The sequence below is a fragment of the Xiphias gladius genome, chromosome 4 (genome assembly GCF_016859285.1).
Source record: "Xiphias gladius isolate SHS-SW01 ecotype Sanya breed wild chromosome 4, ASM1685928v1, whole genome shotgun sequence".
Lineage (NCBI taxonomy): Eukaryota > Metazoa > Chordata > Actinopteri > Istiophoriformes > Xiphiidae > Xiphias > Xiphias gladius.
In genome coordinates this window covers 12,220,503-12,243,886 of record NC_053403.1, presented here as the reverse complement: position 1 = coordinate 12,243,886, position 23,384 = coordinate 12,220,503, and the positions used below count along the sequence as shown (strand labels likewise).

At 41.0% G+C, this 23,384-nt stretch overlaps 2 protein-coding genes and 1 non-coding gene across 7 annotated transcripts; 1 reads left to right on the top strand and 2 right to left on the bottom strand.

Moving 5' to 3' along the window:
- Window positions 1-35: 35 nt before the first annotated feature.
- On the bottom strand, window positions 36-2,838 carry LOC120788673 (histidine triad nucleotide-binding protein 3-like). Its single transcript, XM_040124632.1, has 5 exons — window positions 2,609-2,838; window positions 1,455-1,572; window positions 1,077-1,146; window positions 749-875; window positions 36-469 (listed from the first exon to the last, which is right to left on the bottom strand). The coding sequence occupies exons 1-5, from the start codon at window positions 2,708-2,710 to the stop codon at window positions 389-391; spliced, it is 498 nt and encodes a 165-aa protein (XP_039980566.1). The 5' UTR covers window positions 2,711-2,838; the 3' UTR covers window positions 36-388.
- A 463-nt stretch (window positions 2,839-3,301) lies between these two features.
- LOC120789182 (nuclear receptor coactivator 7) lies at window positions 3,302-20,998 on the bottom strand. 5 transcript variants are annotated; one of them, XM_040125743.1, is made up of 17 exons: window positions 20,729-20,998; window positions 19,594-19,777; window positions 15,158-15,315; window positions 12,922-12,992; window positions 12,698-12,805; window positions 12,505-12,606; window positions 11,535-11,660; window positions 10,849-11,033; window positions 10,162-10,316; window positions 9,165-9,770; window positions 8,778-8,949; window positions 8,377-8,524; window positions 8,052-8,177; window positions 7,793-7,945; window positions 5,437-5,532; window positions 5,271-5,344; window positions 3,302-5,116 (listed from the first exon to the last, which is right to left on the bottom strand). In XM_040125743.1, exons 2-17 carry the CDS (start codon window positions 19,629-19,631, stop codon window positions 4,981-4,983), a joined length of 2,454 nt encoding a protein of 817 aa, XP_039981677.1. In that variant the 5' UTR covers window positions 19,632-19,777; window positions 20,729-20,998; the 3' UTR covers window positions 3,302-4,980. The 5 variants fall into 5 exon arrangements, with proteins under 5 accessions (XP_039981677.1, XP_039981679.1, XP_039981676.1 ...); XM_040125745.1 differs by having other exon boundaries at window positions 4,981-5,116; window positions 10,162-10,283; XM_040125742.1 differs by lacking the exon at window positions 20,729-20,998 and adding an exon at window positions 20,554-20,672 and having other exon boundaries at window positions 4,981-5,116.
- A 25-nt stretch (window positions 20,999-21,023) lies between these two features.
- trnae-cuc lies at window positions 21,024-21,095 on the top strand. The gene has a single exon. It is a non-coding gene; the product is annotated as a tRNA-Glu (tRNA).
- The last annotated feature ends 2,289 nt before the right edge of the window (window positions 21,096-23,384 follow it).

Sequence of the window (23,384 nt, the reverse complement as noted above, 5' to 3'; positions counted from 1 at the left end):
CAGGTAGTTAAAAAAAACAAAAAAAAACTTTCAAGTAAATGAGTTCATTTTAAGATCCAGTATGCCTCAACAACAGATCATACATTGCATCATGGTGTTCAGTGGAGTCCATAAAAACAGAATTCATTCACGTGTAATCCATTTCACAGTTTGCTTGTTTGCGCTTAATGTGCGTCGCGCGTGTAGTCATTTCTCGGCAGTGACATCTCCATGCTATGACTTTCCTCTCAAAACTAATGAGTGCATCTGCTTCATCATCTCATTTGCAGACTCCATTTCCAGATAGTGTTCTGTCATTTCCGTGCCTTTTCCGTGGGGCTGAGTCTGATTCAGAGGCATTTTAGTGCTCTGCAGTAATCCAAAGTCCAGTTTTCGAGGCGCTGCTGGCTCACAGAAAACACGCACAGCTCCCGAAATTATACTTGGCTGGCGGAGACTCATCCTCTAGATGCTTCCGTAGACATTCTTCCTGCAAAAGATAAACACATTAATTTAAAGTTGGGCATGGAAAGGACATAAAGGCTGTCAAGATCAAAGGAGGATGCTTGCTGAAGTTACTGTATGTTTCAGTATCTACATTTACATATTGTTTAGCCGTTTAAGTAACTGCAAGTTTCTAGCCATAAAAAAATTAATTAAAAAATAGTAATTTCAGAGCCATTAGAGTTATAAGTGAATTAATAAGGAGAATCAATTAAATATGGAGTAAGGAAAGTGGCAGAGAGAACTTCTAGTCCTCAGCACTCACAGTAATAAAACTGTAGGTCCCTGGAATGAACTTATACATCATGTACTTGGATATTTGGCTGGTGGGGGCGAGCACATGGAGATGGAGGTGATCTACGGAAATGTAGGGAGGTTGGTGGAACCCCAGCCTGTCGAGGAGAACACATCAGCGCACCGGTCAGCACACTGACGAGCAAAATAACCAACTCTGATTTCCGACAGAGTGCGTGCCTAACCCCCAGGTCTCGTTCCGTTCTAAGCTACACTCACACGGTTTACATCAGTTTTTGAAGAAGAGACAAAACACACAAACACACACACACACAAACACACTATCTGCATCCACCTACCTTATGTCCTCCATATCAGTGATCCCTTGGTCGCATAGCACGGCTCTCCCCATTTCTGCCATCTTTTCAACTGTTGGATACATGACTTGTTATTTATCTGTGGAGATCTGATTAGATATGAAACTACAATCTGTGCACGTCTAGGCAGCATGAATTAGTACAGCAAAGGCTAATGGCAGCAGAGGTACAGTTGCAGTTGTAGCAGTGGCAGCAGCAGCAGCATTATCAGCAAATAGCATCCTACTGTAAGTAAGAACAGACGTAGTGGCAAGCGTATTAACAGCAGTATATTGTAGCAACCGCATACTGCATTGTAGCAGTAGTAGTAAAAGATAGTATTATTTGCAGTAGTTGCTACAGATCCGTTTTCTAACTGACTGAGGCCGATGTGTCCCCTGTGCAGTGAGAGGCAGCTGTGTATGTGCTGTCTGGGTACCACCAGGTAGTGATGAGGAGCAGCCGGGTCGATGTCCCTGAAACACACCAGACTCTTATTCTGGGGGGGAGAGAAGGAAATAATCAGAGATGAAGAGACACGCTCAAAAGACACACACGTTAAGCCACGGGTCCCTGAATGCAGCTTTGCAGCACTCATCTGCCTTCAGTCTGTAACAGTGGCGTTTATTGGGAGGTAGTGGGCGTTGACTGATGCTGGTCTGCCGTCACAGGGTTGCCACTAGGAAGGAGATCTAACTGAGCTGGTTTTCCTGCCCGTTTCCCCCTGACAGCTGGGTTCAGAGGGATGTTTTCTTCGGCACACACATCCCCGCCTTGAGACCTCGTCACTGTTGGCAGCCTTACCTGCTGTTTATTCAAACCTTCACTGGCAATTTCACTTTCAAGAGCAGGTGCACGCATGGAGTTTTCATCAGTTATTTGAGAACTTCCTCAGCACCCAATACAGAAGGAACTGAAAATCAAACAAGCCAAGTCCCTGTCCCGAAACCCAACTTTAGCCTTTATGATACTGTGAATCTGAAAAGCAGCAATATCACGGTTCATTTTGTAGGCGTTTACCTGCGTATCACATAGAAAAACATCACAGTTTTAATCACATCTTTATCTTAATCTACTCTTGATCCTCTATTTAAAAATATGGACCATATTTAGACTATTCAAGGTGATTTATTTAAAGAAATATATCAAATATAAAACATATACAATATGTCGTGTAATGCAAAGGTTTACGCTCAATACATAAAAAATTTGAAGCCTACACCTGAGCTCCATCAGCTGATGAAGGACACGAAATGTAGTCGAAAGCCTACAGCAAAATCAAGTAAGCGGACCTTGAGACGGTTTTTTTTTTTTTTTTTTGGGTCAACCTTAAATGCAGTTACAGCTACGGCGCCTTCATATTTTTCTTTAATTGTACTTATCTTATCTCATAAGAAGTCAAAGAAGACTTTGCAAGTTTGAAACTAAGACTTTAAAGTTAAAAAGTGTCCAGGTAGATGTTTTCCTCCCAACACTAAGCCCACACTGTAACACACCGTTTCTGTCCATAGTTGGGCCACTTTACTTTTGTTTACCTTTTTAATAACCTCCGCTTCTCTGTCTTGGTCGTTGGCTATCAAACAGAAAATACAAGTCTCTTCAGCTCCTTTACTTGGGTTTGATTTGCTTTTCGCCATGTTTCCTATATCGACCGGGTATGATACGTCTCCGTTTTCCCTTCCTCAACTCGCTGCCGGGGTAAAACGCGTCTCGCCAAAGATCGTCTACGCTCGCGAAGAAGGATCCCTCAATGCTTTTTCCTCAATTCCTAAATCCCCAATACCAAACACTGTGGCTGGGGACGTGAAGGGCAGTTAAACTGGCGTCTTTTTAACTCACGTTTGAATCGCATTTCAGAAGAGGCAAAAATAAATAAATAAATAACCTCGTTAACTTTTAACAAATCCATATCACACGTTTCTGATCTTAACTATTGTCGTAGCCGCGCCTCGCAAATTCGCGACGGTGGATTTAAGACTACAAACTTTGGAATTTGTGAACATCACTTCACAAGCTCAAAATCTTGTTGACTATCATTTGAGTTCATCTCTTTCCTCCCTCCTGCAACAAGCCGCTATTAAACCGCTGGTAATGTAAACTCAGATATATCAACATAATCTGGATTTGATATCCCACTGAATGAAAGAAATGGAAATGAGTATGTGGGAAATCAAAGTTGGACATAAACAACACGATGCATTATCATATATGTATATATTTAACATTTATTTAAGTTTAGATGTGGTTGCAACAACAACACAATAAATAGATCCTTAGTGATATCACAGAACACAGCAGTTTTGGATTCACAAGAAAAATAATACTTAGGGAGCATTCACAGTAACAACACTGAACAGCTACAGACAACAGAGTTCATTTTCACATGAAGCGATATCTGGCATTAGTGAATAGTATGGCGGGTATCACAACAAGGGCGTCAGACATTTGCAGTATTGCATATTCATGCACTACAGGCCTGTGTCAGATATATAGGATATAAATGAATATTTCTTTTCCATGTTAGTAGATCTGAATTTTTAATTAGTGGCATATCAGAGTGCAAAAAAAAAAAAAAAATTATCCCTTTTCCGCCCATTTGAGTAAAGCAGACACTGACCTGTGGTTGGACAGGCAGCTTCCCTTCTGTAGTGGTGCTTAAACAACATTCAGTAACAAATTTTACATTAAAGAAATGCTTAATTACACAGGGCCACAACACAGCATGGACTGTTAATTAATCCCATAGTGCAAAGTGATATCATGAAAAAGCTCTACTGGCTGTAACTCTCAACAATGACCACAAATAAAAATCAAAGAGATAAAATTAGTCAGCGTCAGACATGAATACAATACTGAAAACAGTCATTTCTAGTGCTTGTTGGGTCCAATCAGAAACAGAAATATTTAGCACTACATTTTTATAAAAGTAGACCCATAAAAAAACAAAACATTATTTGTAAAAACAGAATGTAAAAATAAAATGTAGAAAATAAAAAAAAATCTAAAATATTTTATAAAATATGATGAGATCACAAGAAATATGAAATTAAAAAGAACATATTTGGTCAATGTTTCCTGGCTTCATCACTTGTTTTGGATTGTACAGGGAATGAAAACTTTATATGTACTAGTGAGGAACTGCAATGACAGATTCAGTTAATCTAAAACTCAAAATAAAGGAACAAGACGGCCTTCAGAGGAAGTGCAGCACTTCCAATGTAAACAATTACTACATTTCCCTCACTGAAAGTTAATTTAATGTTGGAGGATCTAAAATCCTTCCTGGCATTTTCCTCTTTCCTTCAAGCTTCAAGTTCTTTGCGTTGTAAAAAAAAAAAAAAAAATTTAAGCTTTCCAAACTTCTTCAGTACATAATCCTGTACATTCCCAAACATACAAATTACATCCACCATTATTTCTGCACAAAGCTACAGTATTATGGGACATCTTACTCTTTCATACAGACTTAAAATCTGCTCTTTTGGGGTTTCCCTCATCAGAAGCCATCCTCTTCCATCATAAGCTTATGGTGGTCAGGCAGTCTGCATGCTGGGAAAGCTGGGGCTGCAGTCACATGTCTAAGGCAGCCAATGAACTGAGAGCAGCAGCATTTTCTCACACTTCCACCTTTGAAGGAGGGAAGGACCAGACATAAAAGTGGAAAACCCACCTGCAGGTCAAACCCATGTCAAAACGGGCTACAGAAGACTGACATTTCCGTTCTGTTTTCAGTCAACATGACAACTCCACGGGCTGCTTTGCATCTTCTCTCACGGAACTTTCAGTGTCATTGTGGGGTAGCTAGGTTTGCCTCTGAATGGTGCGTAATAGACTTGGGGGTGTTTGACGTTTTGGGGTCGTGGAGCGGAGCGTGAATGCAGAAGTAGCTAGAATAGAGCACGTGAGGCTACTCGAAGGTCCAGACCTCCAGACTGTGGATGCTGAAGTCCTGCTGGGCGGAGAGCGGCTGGTTGTTGAAGGTGGCGCATTTGGTGGTGGTGCCTCGGTACAGCTCGGCGTCCAGCCACAGACCCAGCTGACCGCTGCAGAGGGGAGGGCAGAGATGCAGGAGGGAACATGGTAAGAAAAAGGTGTAAAGTATTTGATGAAAAAAAAACTTAGATTACCGAAATAACTTTGTTCTCAATCCCAGAAGCTGCATTAAATGAGCTATAGCTGTTTCCTGGTGGATCTTACCCTCCTCCTCCCATTTGAAGCGAATCAGTATAGCCTTTCACAAAGTAAGAATTCTCCCCCGTCCACCGGTACACCTGAAAAGAAACAGCAAACAATATCTGAATTTGCTGTTTGGGGAATAAAGCTAAATACCCCAAACTAGTTCTTAAATCAACTTAGGACAAACCTTGATTTCAGGACAGAAGCTGTAGAGGAACGTCTCTCCTGTGCCATAGCAGTGTTCGCTCACTCTGAAGGGATGAGTTGAGAAAGCCCCAAATATCTGTGATAAGAGTCAAAAAGATGAAAAGACTATTCCCTTGGGAAAGAAAACAAAACAAAAACAAGCCTGGGTGTATTTCTCCCATTACATATGACTATTACCGTATAGGAAGCAGGAAAAGATATGTTTGGTTTTGAAAATGTATACAGTAATGAATACTGTATTTTGTTGTTGGGAATCTTTTTCAGACCATTAATAACTGTTAGTTTGCACCTTTAACGACACTGTCATGGAGTTGACAAATGAACAACGAAGACTGATGACATGTGCTGCCGACATTTGACATGTTCAACACATGGTTGGGCAAACATGGATCCAGAGCAAGGGAGGAGACAAAAACTTAACCTCTCACTTGGAAATAACCTGGTGCAAGAACTTAATCAACACATACCCACATAGAAAAATACTAGTCAATAAATATAAGAACGCACAGAACTAATATAATTTCCCTTTGCCTATATTAATCGTAAACATGCATAACCTATTTATGTTCTGTTAAAAAAAAAAAAAATTTAAGCTTTCCAAACTTCTTCAGTACATAATCCTGTACATTCCCAAACATACAAATTACATCCACCATTATTTCTGCACAAAGCTACAGTATTATGGGACATCTTACTCTTTCATACAGACTTAAAATCTGCTCTTTTGGGGTTTCCCTCATCAGAAGCCATCCTCTTCCATCATAAGCTTATGGTGGTCAGGCAGTCTGCATGCTGGGAAAGCTGGGGCTGCAGTCACATGTCTAAGGCAGCCAATGAACTGAGAGCAGCAGCATTTTCTCACACTTCCACCTTTGAAGGAGGGAAGGACCAGACATAAAAGTGGAAAACCCACCTGCAGGTCAAACCCATGTCAAAACGGGCTACAGAAGACTGACATTTCCGTTCTGTTTTCAGTCAACATGACAACTCCACGGGCTGCTTTGCATCTTCTCTCACGGAACTTTCAGTGTCATTGTGGGGTAGCTAGGTTTGCCTCTGAATGGTGCGTAATAGACTTGGGGGTGTTTGACGTTTTGGGGTCGTGGAGCGGAGCGTGAATGCAGAAGTAGCTAGAATAGAGCACGTGAGGCTACTCGAAGGTCCAGACCTCCAGACTGTGGATGCTGAAGTCCTGCTGGGCGGAGAGCGGCTGGTTGTTGAAGGTGGCGCATTTGGTGGTGGTGCCTCGGTACAGCTCGGCGTCCAGCCACAGACCCAGCTGACCGCTGCAGAGGGGAGGGCAGAGATGCAGGAGGGAACATGGTAAGAAAAAGGTGTAAAGTATTTGATGAAAAAAAACTTAGATTACCGAAATAACTTTGTTCTCAATCCCAGAAGCTGCATTAAATGAGCTATAGCTGTTTCCTGGTGGATCTTACCCTCCTCCTCCCATTTGAAGCGAATCAGTATAGCCTTTCACAAAGTAAGAATTCTCCCCCGTCCACCGGTACACCTGAAAAGAAACAGCAAACAATATCTGAATTTGCTGTTTGGGGAATAAAGCTAAATACCCCAAACTAGTTCTTAAATCAACTTAGGACAAACCTTGATTTCAGGACAGAAGCTGTAGAGGAACGTCTCTCCTGTGCCATAGCAGTGTTAAGCTCACTCTGAAGGGATGAGTTGAGAAAGCCCCAAATATCTGTGATAAGAGTCAAAAAGATGAAAAGACTATTCCCTTGGGAAAGAAAACAAAACAAAAACAAGCCTGGGTGTATTTCTCCCATTACATATGACTATTACCGTATAGGAAGCAGGAAAAGATATGTTTGGTTTTGAAAATGTATACAGTAATGAATACTGTATTTTGTTGTTGGGAATCTTTTTCAGACCATTAATAACTGTTAGTTTGCACCTTTAACGACACTGTCATGGAGTTGACAAATGAACAACGAAGACTGATGACATGTGCTGCCGACATTTGACATGTTCAACACATGGTTGGGCAAACATGGATCCAGAGCAAGGGAGGAGACAAAAACTTAACCTCTCACTTGGAAATAACCTGGTGCAAGAACTTAATCAACACATACCCACATAGAAAAATACTAGTCAATAAATATAAGAACGCACAGAACTAATATAATTTCCCTTTGCCTATATTAATCGTAAACATGCATAACCTATTTATGTTCTGTTAAAAAAAAAAAAAAAAAAAAATTCCTCTTATATTTCTGCAGAATTGACTTCAATTGACTGCTATTCAGCTACTCTTATCATCTGCCAGTGAGTCCCTGGTCCTTAACATACTGTAAATCCATTTGGACAGTATCTACCTGGTTATCCATGTCTTTGATGACCAGCAGAACAGGACTGTCCACATCTACCAGGTTTCTGTACAGAGTCTTGAGGCTGGTCCCATGCTTCACAGTGCTGTAGGCCAGTCGCCAGGGGTAACCCTGCACGCGGGCTGGCAGGCGACAGGCAAGCTGGAGAGCAAACAGATTATGAGGCGTGCTGATCAGTATGCTGCATATTTCTTCCTCAAATTTTAATCATTTTCTTATCAGTAAGTGGGTTATTTTATTTTATTACCTTCTCAACGTGCGTGTCCTGCAGCAGGTCACTGGTATCATTGAGTATGGGCAGGGCATCCACAGACAGGTCTCCCTCACAGCTGCCAAAACTCTGCCTGCGCTTAGCCTCATCAATGGTAATGATCTAGGATCAAAACGCGCTTATAAGCAAGTCAATATTCGAGAGAAATCGATGACACAAAGAGCTCATGTCTATGCAAAACACAGCTTCAGTTACAAATAAAGCTCATTCAAAAATAGGATATAAAAACTGCAGGCTAATTTAACGTGGCTGTACTGGACCAACAGCATGTAGACAAACTGGCCGTTTCCGCTCGGCTCACCTCCCAGCTGCAAGATGCAGGGTCACTGAAGAAGTTATCGATCATGTCCAGCTCATCCTTCTCCACCACAACAAAGCCCTGCTCTCGGGCCTCTTTCCCGTACACATCCGGAGACCACTGCACAAAAAAGGCATACAGATGGTCCACCCTGGAGCGCACACAAATCGTGTATTAGAGAGGTTTAAAAATAAATAAATAAATAAAAAATCACATTGTTGGCTCACAGACCAAGTTCCTCGTTGATTTCTAGCATCAGACAGTTTATGGTTGGTTAATTTTTGCAGGCTTCAACCTGGCTACAAAAAGGTTAGTAGGCTTATGAGTTTTTATTTTACTTCTGCTGGATGTCAGTACGACAATGTACTTGAATTTATTTACGTACGACATTGTCATCATCTCACCTTTCTTGTGGCACAGCAAACCAGTACTCTGGCTGCTTTCCGCGGCCCCCGAAAGAGTGGGCGGGACTAGAGGTCATCCCAGTAGCAAAGGACTTCCTCATTGGCTTTCCCACTTTGAAGCAGAGGAACATTGGAGGATTTTTACTTTTCTCCTCTGATGAAAAAAGCATGTCTACACAGAACGGGGAGTCAAAAAGAGAGAGAAAATTTGGTTAGTGTAATGCCACACTCCTTGATTTTATTATATGCCCCAAACAGAAATGACATCTTTTCTGATGAGGACGTCCTTGATACTACCACCACTTTTATTTAAATGTGACATGAGGGGAATATTATAAAGATTATTATAAAATATTCTGGATTTAACATCTAGTATATAATTTCTACCTTCTATTGGAGCCTGCATCCTCTCCATCAGCCATGACTTCACCTCTGCTTCATAGTTTTTCTTGCGTCTCTCCTCCTCACTGAGTTCGTCCCCCTCTACTGGTCTGTCTGGGCTTTGTCTCTTAGGACTAGAGTTCCCACGAACCTCTGTAGCCTCGGTCAGACTCAACTTCCTGTTTTGGTCCACTGGTGCGCTGATTATTTTATCATCCACACCATTTAGCAGCTCTTCGGTCCCTTTAGGTCTGATATCTTTGGTTTCGGTTACCTCTTGGCTTGTAGGTTTATCGTGCGGGTCCCCCTGCTTTTCAGTCTCTGAGGAGGATTGTATTGACTCTCCATCCTCAATGGAGCTGTTCTGAGCTACACCCTCATCCTCTTCATCATCCAGTTTCCCTTTAGTCTGATCAAGCATCGACTTGTCCTGGGAGTCTCCCCGGCCTGGGTTGCTTAGTCCTAGGAGTTTCTCTTGGTCCCTGCTGACAATGCTGGGTGCTCTGGAGGACATTCTCTCTGCTTCTTCGGTGCTGCCGTTGACAGTAGGCTCCAACTCTGTGAATCCTTCATCCGACGGAGACTTCTCTGTCTGCTCTCCCTCTGTACTCCCTGGCATTGAGAAGATAGGTCAAGCTTTTTTAAGCTCAACACATTTTATAATAGGGCTGCATCTAAAGATCTCTTTTCATTATCAATATGTCACTTAATCGATTAATCATTTAAGTCATTTTTTATCAAAATTGTTGCAGATTAAATTATCTGTAGAGACACTCAAATAATTGATGTGAAAAAGAATTTTCAACCTCAACGAGGAGCCAGTGATAGAGAGCAAATTAAATGTTTGGCCACAGGATTTGAAAATTCACAAGACACTTTCATTTGTTACCTAATAAAAAGACAGAAAAAAAAATGTGTAAAATCTAGTAAATGAAAAAAAAAAAAAAAAAAAAAAGCCAGAACAACCACCAGTTGGGAAAGTTGATTACAAATGCCATCTTACCAGTTTCAGAGAGGGCTGATTCAATGTCGTCCAAGACGATTGGTCGCTTCGGATCCAGAGCTTCATAGCGGCTGAAGGGGTTTAGGTCCCGCTCTGACGGCAGCTGCTCCCACTCACCGGGCCTGTACACAGGGCACAGATCCTGCGGTAGGTCTCTGTGGGGTCACCGGGCATCACACATACCGCACCGCAAACGGATGAAAATGAAAAGGGAAAAAAAACAACAAAAGGACAGGTCCAACAGAAATTAAAAATGACCAGAATGATGAACAACTTAAAAAAAACTAAAAAAAACCCCAAAAAAAACAAACAAAACAAATGTGATGTCAAACAGCAAATCATTTAAATTAGAAAAAAAGAAGAACAAATTAAAAATGTAAGATTAAGAATTACAAACTAAAACAATTGGAATCTGAGAAGGATCTTTAACTTGGATCTCTGCAGACAAGATCCAGTGGAAACAAAGGGCGATTCACAAAAAGACAAAATAAGAGATGCAGTAAAGAGGAAAATGTGAAAGTTCAAGAAATCAAAAGGGTTTGGCACAAACAGTTTTATTGTTGGGAAGAACAAGAAAAACAGAAACTGGAGGGAGGAACAAGAAAGGAGGAATAAGAGCTCAGGACTGGAAGAAGAACGGTTACAAAAGAGGGAAATGAGGAAAGGGAGAAGGTTTGGAGCTCTTACGATGGCAGGGCGTCTTTGAGTTTCATGCGTGACACATCGTCATACAGCGCTACAGAGACGACTTCCTCCATGGGGCAGATGAGGCCGTACTCCTCACACCCGTGCTCAATCACCAGGGGGTCTGACTTGTGGGGGTCGAACATGATGTTGTTGGGGGTCACAATCAGCACGCCTCCCACCACGCCCTGCAAGATTAAAATGACACATGGACAGACAACAAAGGTGCTCAGCCAAAAACAACCAGCAGACAAGCGTGGTACCTGCTGGATACAATTTGAATTAGGGCAACATTTCAGTTATCCATTAACTGACATATTATTACACCCATAATAATGTGTGTATTTGTTTTTTTTTGTTTAGTATATAAAATGTCAATAATAAGCAAAAATCTAATCACAAATTATCATTCTAACATAATGACTTGAGATGGACAATTTTATATGTCCAACAGTAAAAATAAAAAAAAAAAAACAGAAAAACCCTACATTTTCCAAATACTATTGTATGAGATGCAGTATCCACCAAATTTGGTATTTCTTCTGTCTTAATTTCAACGATTGATAGATTAACAAAATTGTCACTGATTAATTTTGTCAATCTGCAAAAGAAAAAAAAAAAAAAAAAAAAGTGTTTCGGTAGGAATTTCAATTACTACCCGACATTACGGTGTTTTGGAGGCTTCTTACCATGCCATCAGTGAAATATTTGCAGCTCATCTTGATGAATTTAACCATTGATGGGCTCTCGTCCTCTGAGTTTGGGGAGAGCTCCCGCCGGATGGATTTTGCTGACCTGCAGTTTGAACTGCCATCCTGTTGGATGTACAAAAAAAGAAATCCAGATCAGAGACTTGATTGTTATGCTTTTCCATAGTATAGCTTGTTTTCAGTGTGTAATGACGGTGTGGTTTCAGTTCTCGTCAGTGTTTGACCTTTACTGATTCAGATTCAGAGATTTTGCGGCGTACAGAGCCAGACCATTGTTACCCACTTTTTAAAATGACATTATGTCTGAAGTAACTTTTTCACTTGACTGCCAAATGCTGGTAGATTAAAGTACCTTCCATTGCAAATTGGTAAAATAATCAGTCTCCTCTGTTTATGCACTAAGCATCAAAAACTGCTCACTCATGCTATGGATTAAATTTGTAATCCATCATGGCGGGTTGCAGGATTTGAACTACGAGAGAATAACAGAACACTTTGTAACATCTGAGCCTTCATTTTACTTAAACATAATTGCCTCACAGTTGGAACAGATGACAAAGTTTGAAAGGACACCAAAACCACTGTATATACTCCTGTTTCATCATCTACTTAAACAATATGTAACTCTGAGATAATTGGTAGAAGAGAAATTGTACCAGTGCCTGTTGTTTTAAACAGACCCTGAAGTAAATCAATTCAGGCAGTTACCCCAGATAAAACAAACAGTAAGAGCAAATGTTGATACGTTGATTTTGGGGGGCATTTTTGCCTTTATTGGATATTTTCTGAGTGAATTATCTGACGAGAAACAATTCCCTGGCCAGAATCGAACTGAATAAGTGCCAGGATATATGCCTCTTTAACAAATTTGTCCCTAAATGGCTGCTGTAAACTACCGCATAGTGCGCCATGTACTGTAAGCAACATAATGAAACTGTTTTTCACTTACATGTGATGGTTTCTCAGACAAGCCATTTGTGAAGGTGGGATCAGAGGAACTTGAAGACTTTAGGTCTGTTTCTGACTGGCTCACGTCGGGCACAAACAGCTTCTGTAGTAGGGACCAACAACCACTGATCAGCAAGTCAGATAAATAATGCAGAGACTGAAGCAGCATAATGTGGTGCCGCAAGTGTTCTCACCTGACCAGGGTAGACGCTGCGAGAAAAGAGCTTGTTCAGCTGGACCAGTTTGTTTGGGGTGATGTTGAACTTGAGAGCGATGCTGTTGAGGGAATCATTAGGTCCCACCTGAAATGAGAGATGAACTCCTCTGAGAAAATACTACATGATGCAATCCACAACCTTTCTAGCTGTTAGTCAGGAACATGTTATTTAAAATGTGTTGTCAGCGTAGTGTTACTCACAATGAACTCCACCGTTCCTGGCGGCCTCTTCTTCTCCTTCTTTGCCCGATTGTTGCCTTTACAGCCATCATCTGAGGGAGAGACAGAAAGAGAGCAAAGGATTTTGCAGATGGAGGACAATATCAACCTGACAATAGTCTCATAGGAAAAAAAAAATATATATATTCTTGAGAGATGAATAAATGGTTTTATTCTGTCCACCTCATACTTTCTAGGTTACTAACATAAGTATTTCTAATAGTCCCAGTGATTTTCTGCAGTAAACAATAAAAATGAAAGCACCACCCAGTGTGGCCAGTACAAAGAAATTCTACAACAGAGGACCTTCTAAATACTCTGTAGTTAACTACCCTTTGATTCAGTACCACTGCTTGTTTGTCCCATATCATTGTCCAGGCTTGAAAAGACACACACACACACACACACACGCTGAAGCAGTTATCGTAAATACACAGACAATCCGACCTTTGTAGTAGACAAGGTCCACAGTCAGCATTTTCTATCTTGCCAAGAACACAGAAGCTATTAGCACACCACTCCCTGCTGCCTTAATACACTGCTGCCTCCTCCATGGAAACAGAGGGCATGACTAAGCAGCCGGGCTCCCACTGTGTCTGCTCTGTACTTTACTGAGCATCAAGGACAAGACCCCTGTCACTTGTGGCAAAGGTGGAACTTTTTCACCGAACTTGTACGGGGCTCTCTTCTAGTTGAAAGCACACATAAACTAGAGAGAGAGATTTGGTTTATCTGGCTATTGCCCTGCGGAGCATCATATTTGATATGATGAGCTGCGGGCAATGACGGTGTGGTTTTATTAAAACAAACATACTGCAGAGTTTACACAGCTGGTTGACCCACTGCACGGTCGAGTCCATATCACTGTCAATATGCCGCCGTATGACACATAACACTCATAATGTTGTTTACACAAGACAAATGCAAAAAAAAAACAACCTGAAACCATGATTAAAACTGTACGTCAGTCCACGTTGCTCATATTGTGAGCATTCCTGTAATACTATCAATTTTTATAGGTTGAATTAGGGTCCTTCTCTTAGCTTACAGTGACACTCACGTCTGTCGATCAGAACGTCTTTTAGCCATTCTGAATGTACACACTGAGTTCAATAGTCTAAAGACAGAATTTAGTTGATATCAACTTACTATTATTGGCCTATTACAACCATTTTCTCCTCTGTCTGAAAAGGCCTAACCTTCGGAAAAAGAAAAAAAAAATGTTCACCTTCCAGAAACAAATTTTTAAGCAGAAATTAAGGGCATTATAGTATTTCTATTGCGATTTAACACTAGCACCAACTCTTATTGCCCACAAGTTTTGTTAATCCAGTGGCTAAAATGTCCTTATCAACTGTAAGGAAGCACAGGATATAGGTTGTGTAACTTCCTGTTTAAAACTGCTTTGGTTGTTTCACCGCAAATGGTTGCCAACACAGAGGACCCTTCTGTTGCACTGTAAATTCAGTCAGACGAAAATAATTTGAAATAATGGAACAGCAATATTGACAGTAATACTGCTTGTATAAAAACAGGCAGTTACAACGGCACCCAAAAAAAAAAAACAAAACAGTTTTGATAAGACAACAAAATGATTAGGCAGTAAAGCCTCTTTAAATAAAGCCGGTACACAAACCTTAATTGCATTTACAATATTAAACTCTGACTTGAAAATGTCTGACATCATTATGATTCTCGTGGGTTTTTCGAGTGATCATGCAGCAGTCTCATGGGAGTAGTGTTGCACCAGATTGTGCATTAAAGGCAATGATGTGCCATTTGTTGCACTGCCAAATGATTCGGGCTCATCTTATCTTACACTCATTTTGTGATACAGAGTGGTGGCAATGGCGGTGAACAGAAGGCTTGCTCTCTAAAAGGCTTAGCTACATGACGAAGAGCTAAACACCAGCTAAAAGCCTTACAGAATCTGCAGAGCCACAGCATAACGTGAGCGGAGACGTATAAATCAAACTTTAAGTCTACTGATGACAATCTGAAAACAGAGATTGTTTTAATTCATGTACATCTTTGCTACTAATGCTAGTTTTATAAATGTTTGCAATTCAAGTGTATCTGAAGCCAATTAGAATTTACAGGGTGTGTTCCAACATCTTAGAGCACTTTTTATTCAAGTGATTTTTCTATGAGAAATCAAGCTGCAAAATCTTTGGATGCACCGGATATCTTTGTTGTGAGTTTTTGACGCATGTTTTACCTGAGCCTGCAGGTGGCTTTGTTGTTATTCTCTGCAGGTCTGTCTTCTTATTGGGGTCCCTGTCATTTGGGATGTCTGGACAGGAGATTATTGCCGGGTTCTGATCGTTCACATTCTTGTCTGGTTGGCTCTGCTTGAGCTGTCTCCGCCTCTTCAGCCTGATGGGATGCAAGAGGAGGAGGATTTATTTACATTCGCTCATTAAGTAAGATACAGAAAATACAACACGGTAGGCGGCCATTTGATCACATTTGTTACAACTCATGCAATGACAACGCTCTGTTGATCTGTGGGATCAACACAGAGTATGTGTTGTGCACAGGTATATACTTTAACCATGTTAATGCTGTAGTTGATGTTTTCATAATGAAATACTGACATTTTTTTTAACAAGTGTTGTAGTTGACTACTGCAGGATGTAATGAAGCATTTAGCTTAACTTCATTACACCCATCAGATTTGCCTATTGTATTCTATAGTGTATTGGATCATACAACAGAACAATGATGCAGTTCCACACTGGAAGTAAGGAGTTTTTCTCTAATAATTTATGTCGGTTACAATGTTGTTACTATTTTACACGTATTTTTCAATCCATCATGATCTGTAATCACCAGGTAGCCCATGCTTATTTATTGTCAAATGTATAATGTGATTATTGTACAATGTCAACTGCAACAGACTCCAGTTTTGCATTCAGATCTTCTGTCCAAGTACTGTTGTTGTGCTCGAAGTTATCACATTTAGCTTTCACTCTTTTCCCTTCACTTTGCTGCGTCAGCTGTATCTTCTTCTCAGACTGTCCTTTTCCCCTGTTTAATCATTGATAGGTAAGAGAATAATGTGATGACATCTCCAGACCCTGTTGTGGTTCATCCATGGGGGACACTGCAGTGCAGTGCAGTGCAGTGGTACTAGATATTAATGGTGCACTTAAGGATAATGCACGCTGTACGAGACCCACTGAAACCTTAAGTGTGGATGTGATTATGTTAAGACAAGATATGTCTGAATTGATTTATCAAGTGCTTTGAGTGATAGGGGTAGTGTTGCTCTGCACAGCCCTGGATAAAGGAAGTATACAAGAAAAGTGAAAAGAGAAGCGCCTTAAGTGTCCAAGTGCCTTAACGGAAAGGGAAGAGTGGGTCGATGAGGCTGCAGACAGACAGACAGACAGAGCTCAGGTCTCTCCCACAGCCCCAGTTCACTCTCCCACTTTGACCGATGCAGCACACATCTGGTAGTGTTCTCAAGAATCTGCAGACGCTTTCTCAAAAGCTCCGTCTGTTTCACTGTGGGGGATTTCTCCCAATGACTCTCTCCCTGTCATCTCACTATTTTAGCCTTCTTCTCTTCCCTCTAATCATTCTTGGCACAATGACAGTGAACGCACAGCACTGTAAATAACAAGTGAAAATGAAAATACAGTTTAAAAAACCTGCACTTCCACTTACAAGGCTTTATTGTGTTAAAGAACATAACTGGGGCCATTGTTGGACCCAATTAGTGTGCTATTTATGTCTGTCAACAATTTTCACATTTTACTGTGTTTTATAACTTTGAATCTAATGTATTTAATTAACTTTTTTTTGACACTGCTGAACAGAAAACATGAAAAACTCAACAAATTGATCTAAGTAAGTATGAATATAAAACAGGAAGTGATAAATTTCCCTCCCCTCAAGACAATAGCTAACTGTAGCAACAATAATCCTTAAATCGCTATGGATCTGTCTGTATTTGAACTCTGCAATTTCTATATATTTGCTTGTGCAAAAATTCTCAAGCTACGTCAAGCTACCAGATAAACGTAAGTAGACAGACTTTTTCAAATAATGCCAGAGATACCAATGCTGATGGACGTCTAGACCCTGACTTGGACACTCCATGACATCAACATTGTTGTTTTTAGGCCATTCCTGTGCCATTTTGGCTTTATGTCTGTAGCAGTTTTGCTGGAAAACAAATCCTCTCCTAAATCGCAGCTCTCTAGTAGACACGTGTAGGTTTTCCTTCAGGATATTTGCAGCATTTATTTTACCCCCTACTTTCTTGTGGCACACAGGCATCACCAAAGCATGATGCTATCACCACCAGGTTTCCACTTTGATTCAGCGTTTCCCACATATCTTCTGTCAAACACCGGCCATGATATTGTGTGAATTTTCTCAACAGCCACGAAGCTGTGACTGGTGGAATCGCCGAGGTAACAGTTACTTCACGTGCAGTGTCTCTCTATCTCAGCCATGGAGCTCTGTAGCTCCTTCAGAGTTGCCATGAGCCTCTTGGTAGCCTCGGTCACTAGTATCCTTCTCAAAGTGTGTGCACAGTCCACTCCAGAAAAATTTACAGCTGTGTCTTAATCTTTACAATTTTTCAATGCACAATTTTACTGAACTTAGTTTATATTCAATGCCTTCAAACTTTTCAGTAACCCTACTGTGTCTTTGTCTTCAGGATGTAGTTTTTCAAGATATTAGCACATTTAACCCAAAATCACTTGTCACTTGTTTTACTTTGACATTAGTCTTTTGTTCTAATGTTCTGCGTCAAAAAATTAAAATTACTTGTACTGAGTTTCAGCCTTGTAAAACAATAAAACATGAGAGTTCATGGCCGGTTAATACTTTTTATTGGCTTTTACTATATGCGTGCATCTCACAATCGCCTTTGCCTTATTTGCCAGGAAGCAAAGTACCATATGGTGCAAATAGCAGGAGAGCTACATGTTAAAGCAATACCTGAGTTGGGAGATAAGGCTTATTTTCTTTCCTGACTTGTCCTCTCTGTCCATACAGGCACAATGTGTCTTCTTTACACTCTGATTTATTCATCTTGCACCCTTTTCCGCTGTCGTTTTGCTGCTTACTCCCACAGGTTTGCCAGGTTTGCACATTACATTCGCAGGAAAACATCATCCCTAATGCAAAGCCTGAATCCCATTAAAATCTAATACACTTACTACCTAATAATTAGAGTGTGCCTGGACTGCGGTGCCATTACAAAGCAATTTCTTTCCATAATGTAATATTTTCAGCATATGCCAATAAAATGAAGAAAAACAAGACAAATTGCGGGTTTGTACCAGCCTATCAGTGTAGACTGAACAAGTAACCTGAGATATAATAAGAAAGAATAAAGCCCATTAGGCTACACTACCTCACAACATCCATCAAGTCCATATTCAACAGCTTTGCTATTAGCAGTATACTCACTGAGTGTCTGCTGCTTATCCATAAATACATTTATTTATCCATTGTTGGGAACATCTCACTGTTCTACGTAGAGGCCTTAATTTTCACACACAAAAAAAATGTTTTTAAGCCATAAAACAAGATGAGGGGATAAATCAAACAGAGTAAATAAATCAAACTCTTTTTAGACACATTCAAACCATATCTCACAGAAGTCCACCACTAAATTCCGTTTATACACTTTCATTATTCACTCAGCTGTCTAAAACAAACACCTGCCAGCAGTCTTTAATTTGTCATTCATGCAGTTTTATTGCACACCTCATCAGTGTAGACGTCAGAGACAGAGGGATGCTCTTTGTTAATAACCTGCCGATTTTTTCTCAGTCTATGCACCGTAGCTGTGACAAGCCTCTTTCCACACACTTCCTGCTATCATGTTTCACAGTGCTGCCAAAATCCAATTTTAAAGTCAACATCATCCCAGTAGGTCGATTCATGCGAGAACTCTGGCGCATGACTCAGATGATGTGAGGCTGTATAACCTGGGTGCAGCACAAAGACAGGTGACTTAACTGTGCTGAGCCATGATTCGAAAAGGGGGGAATAAGTAATAAGTTAATGCACCGTGACAACAAAATGTCAAGGCACAAATGACTGTGCAGTACAATGGAAAAAGTGGCACTTTTCACATGCAATGCACAAAGAGGAGCACTTTCACCAAAAAAGATTTTTGGACTTTCCAGTCTAGCATGTGATCAATGGGCTAAGTGATATGGAGATTTAAAAAAGTCACAATTTAACCAAAACAATTCCTCCAACAGAAATATATTACAATGTCAGTTTGGTTAAGGAAAAATCACCATTTAATTTGATAGTATGATGCTTGTCATTCATTGAACTTGATGACAATGGCATGCCTATTAACTGGAGCTGTTATTTCAGCTGTAATTCTGATTTTATGCAATCAATTTACTGAATATTTTTCGTGAGAATTTTGTCCTCATTTGAGTTGAGGGTATTGCATGAGATTGTACCTGAACTAGCTCTAGCTCAACCTGAACTAGATCTACGTGGTCTACGGAAGCAATTGATCGTAAGCGTTAAAAATGCTGATTAAGACCAAATAAGAGCTGAATGACGGGGCTACACACCAGTTTTGCTGCATGAAAAATACCAATATTAAATGCAAATGTGATAAATTCAAAGTACTCAGAACGATACACACAAACAGTCTCTTACCTGGCAAAATATCCCGGCTTCCTGTCTCTCTTTTCCATCAGGTCAGGGTCCTAAATCTGCGTGCAGTCAAGCGCATCCATACAAACATACACCCTTAAATACACACCCACTCAGTGTGTCCACGCCAAAAGACACCTTTGAGAAGATCACCTCTCACACTGTGCTCTCACACTTCTTTCTTGTCCTGCAGAGGAAAGAAGTAGGGGGATTAGCAGGCTCACCGGGTGCCTCCTCACCCAACAATACCCACTTGGCTGCAAAAGCCCAATAACTGATGGCGAAGCTTCATCAGCCTAAGTGGAGGGCGATGAAAGCATCCTATAATGAGCATGTCAGGCCACTCTGCTGACAATGGCTGACCAACAGGAAGGAAAATGCATCTCCCTGGTGTAGAGGGAAACACATCTGCCACTCGTTCATGCTGCCGCAGTACACATTTTATTATGTAATTATGCTTCATTAGAATAGTTGGGCTATTATTAACCGCATCTGTTTGGGAATCCAGTTGATGTAAACATTCAGACCGTCATTGCTACACTATCAGCTAGCTGTGATACCACAGGGTTAATGGATTACATAAAGAACAGAAATTAGGCAACTGCAGTTCATCCAAGTGTAGCCCAAAAGTGTTATATAACAGGTAAATGGTTTATCACGGGGGGAAGGCTAAATTTTTAAGCAACGCTACCCCCACCTAGCTAGCTATGTTGTTCAGTTTGCAGCGGCTTGCTCAATGGGAATTCCTCTGTGAACCGGAGCGCTGGCTAGCTTTCAGCCTCGTCTTACGATGCAGCAGAAACAAAAACAAATATCCAGCCGTGCTGATGTGAAATCAGCCTGTGCCACCGCCTGGTCCCGTGCAAACACATGCACAGTGAACAAGGTTCAGTCGTTCCTCCTGACTTAACAGCTGAGGCTAAAAGTGCTAGCTAGCCACTTTGTGTACAAGACAATAGCAACCTGGTGGAGATGGTGAGGGTATTTTACTCGGCCTTGTCGCTAAGCCCGGTCTCTTAAAATTAAGCATTCCTGTCCATGTGACCTGGCCTAACGCTGACGCCAAATTCCGACGTTCAACGACGCACTTCAACGCTAAATTTGCCATAAAAACAGGTAGCTAAAATTGCCCACATACCTTGCGTGCATCCTCAAACAGCAAAGGTTGACACCAAAATGAAACCCCTCTTCACTGCGCCCCCTGGCGTCAGTGTGCGCGGTTAAAACAAGCGGCGGCTCACCACCTGCTCGTCTTTGGCTATTAGCCAGCTAAGCCTCCGTTGACTGTAGCTTAGTTAGCCAAGGTTAGCTGGGCTGAGGATTTGGTTGTTCGTCGGTGAATGTAGCCAAATCAACATAAACAAAATCGCTGCAAACATATAACACATATGATGTAAAGTGAAATCTACATGGTCCGACAGTACGCATAAGCCTCCCTGGTGGTCTAGTGGTTAGGATTCGGCGCTCTCACCGCCGCGGCCCGGGTTCGATTCCCGGTCAGGGAACTACTTTTCTGCTGTCACAAAAAAAAAAAATCCCTCCACCTCCCTTTAAATGTTAACCTAACTTGACCGAACAACAGCCGGTTTAAATATTAATACTCCGCAGCTTGAAGGAAGTTGACTGACACTCTTGTAACTTTCATGATTATATTACCATTATATAATCACTGGTAATAAGTGACTGGAGGTGCGTAACGCTATTATTTATTAGCCATTACAGTAACAGTAATAGCAGCGCCTTTGTTGTTTAACACAATTGTGTAACCACCGTTTTAAGTTTAATTTTCTAGAAAAATAGCAGCCTAGAATGGGCCACGTTTAGAAATTGAAAAAATTGAAACTGAAAATTTGAAGTCCGCGCAAAGCACTGCAGTTGTTAACCTCAGCCTAATGCGAGTACCGATTCCTTAACCCACATCCGAAGCAAGATATTGTCTTAAATATTTGTCGCTTGAAAATTCTGTTTTTATGTTTTTGCATTGCACTGTGTAGTCTGCTTGCTATAATCAGTGATTTTATTTAGTTTCCTTTGAATTTTTTTTCTTGTCTGAACAAAAATGATGCCTGAAAATACTTTTGTGTAGCATGTAATTTTTTATTCATTTTACCATTATTATCATTATTATTTTACATTTTCACCATCTTAAGACCCCCTCACATTAATCCTGTGACCTTTTAGATTGGTCCCGACCCCTTGTGTTGAGAAGCCCAGTGTGAAATACACAGTACACTCGGCTTTACCGGCCCCTGACCCTATGCCGAGCAGTTTACCGCCAGGTGGCGATGTTTCCCTACAAATGCTATACAAGAAACCGAGGTCCGCAAACTGCTGACGAGGGCCCACTGTTTTAGGTATCCAAAACAGTCCGCACGTAAAAGATACTGCACATTAAAACAACGTCTTCAGCAAGAACCATGTAAATAACATGAGCTTTTTTTTATTTGTCTTTACAAGTTAAAGAACAAAAAACATTCAAAAACAGTCTCTGCTGGATGAGTAAAGACTCCCTTTTAACACAGGAAAAGGTGGGTGAGGTAGAGACAATTAAATATCTTTAACCTAATTTTTAAAATATCATTTCTTCTGTTTCTACAGACAACTTCACACCCGATACTCAGTACATGTGTTTAACTTTAAATCGCATGTGATTGGGTTGTAAATGTCCTGTAGTAACTGTTTTCTACCATTCCTTCCGATAATGTTTAGGCCTAATTGAACTGAACCTGACTGAGATAGAGAGCAGCGAGACGCAGATAATGTGTGTTTGTGGAACTTGGGTCCCAGGGAGCACTCTAAGGTGGGGAGAGGCAGAGATCCCGGCAGGAGGCCCTCTGGTTGGACAACTCTGGAGTTAACCAGTTCCTGGCTGGCTATGTATCTTGGCAGTTATTTTGACAGGCGCTATCATTGTGCGAGAGGAGATAAGTTGTCTTAGGGATCGCCATGGCGCCGTTGTGTCCCTCCTCCGGCCTGACTCAGGCTCTCGTCAGCCCCTCTCCACCCCCCTCCTCTCCCTGCCCAGCTTAAGGCAAAGGATTGTGGGGGGCTGTTTGTTTGGGAGCAGGGTTTGTATTGGCAGGGACCCTGTGGCTCTGGGTATCATCGTCCCCTTTCAAGACCATCAAAACCTCCATGTGACTCAGAAACAGGACAGCTTGAAATGTCGCCTTCTCTTTTTTTCTAAATGCTCACTTTGAATTACTTTCTCTCTTTATGTCTCCAATCTGCTGCTTTCTCTTCATTTCCATTCCTTATTTCTCAAATTTTTTTATTGCAAGACGTCACTGAATTTCTTCCTTTTCTTTCCTGGCGGCACAAGGGTGGCTTTGAAAAAGACACAGGGAGATAAAGGAAATTAGACACAGACAGAGTAGCACATTTTCACAGAATTTTAAGCACTAAAAAAAAAAAACAAAAAAAAAAAAAACAAAACAAGATGAGCCCTAGCAAACTTTTGACTCTTTGCTGAGTAATGTTTTCAAGATGTGCCTCTGAGACAGAGGTATAATAACAGTAAAATAATAAAAGTCCATCAAACATATACTGTCCCTGGTCTCCCTGCCATATAAGATCTGCACAGTAGACAGGCGGTCTCATTTCAGCCTCTGATGCTAGAATTTTTACAATACTGTCCCGTCAGAGCCCACAAACAGCTTGGTAGCATTACAGAGTCTGTTTTTTGTGTTAATATTACTTCTTCGGGGAAGTTCAAAGTTACACACACACACACACACACACACACACACACACACACACACACAGGAATTTATGTTTCCGAAGATGAGCAGAAG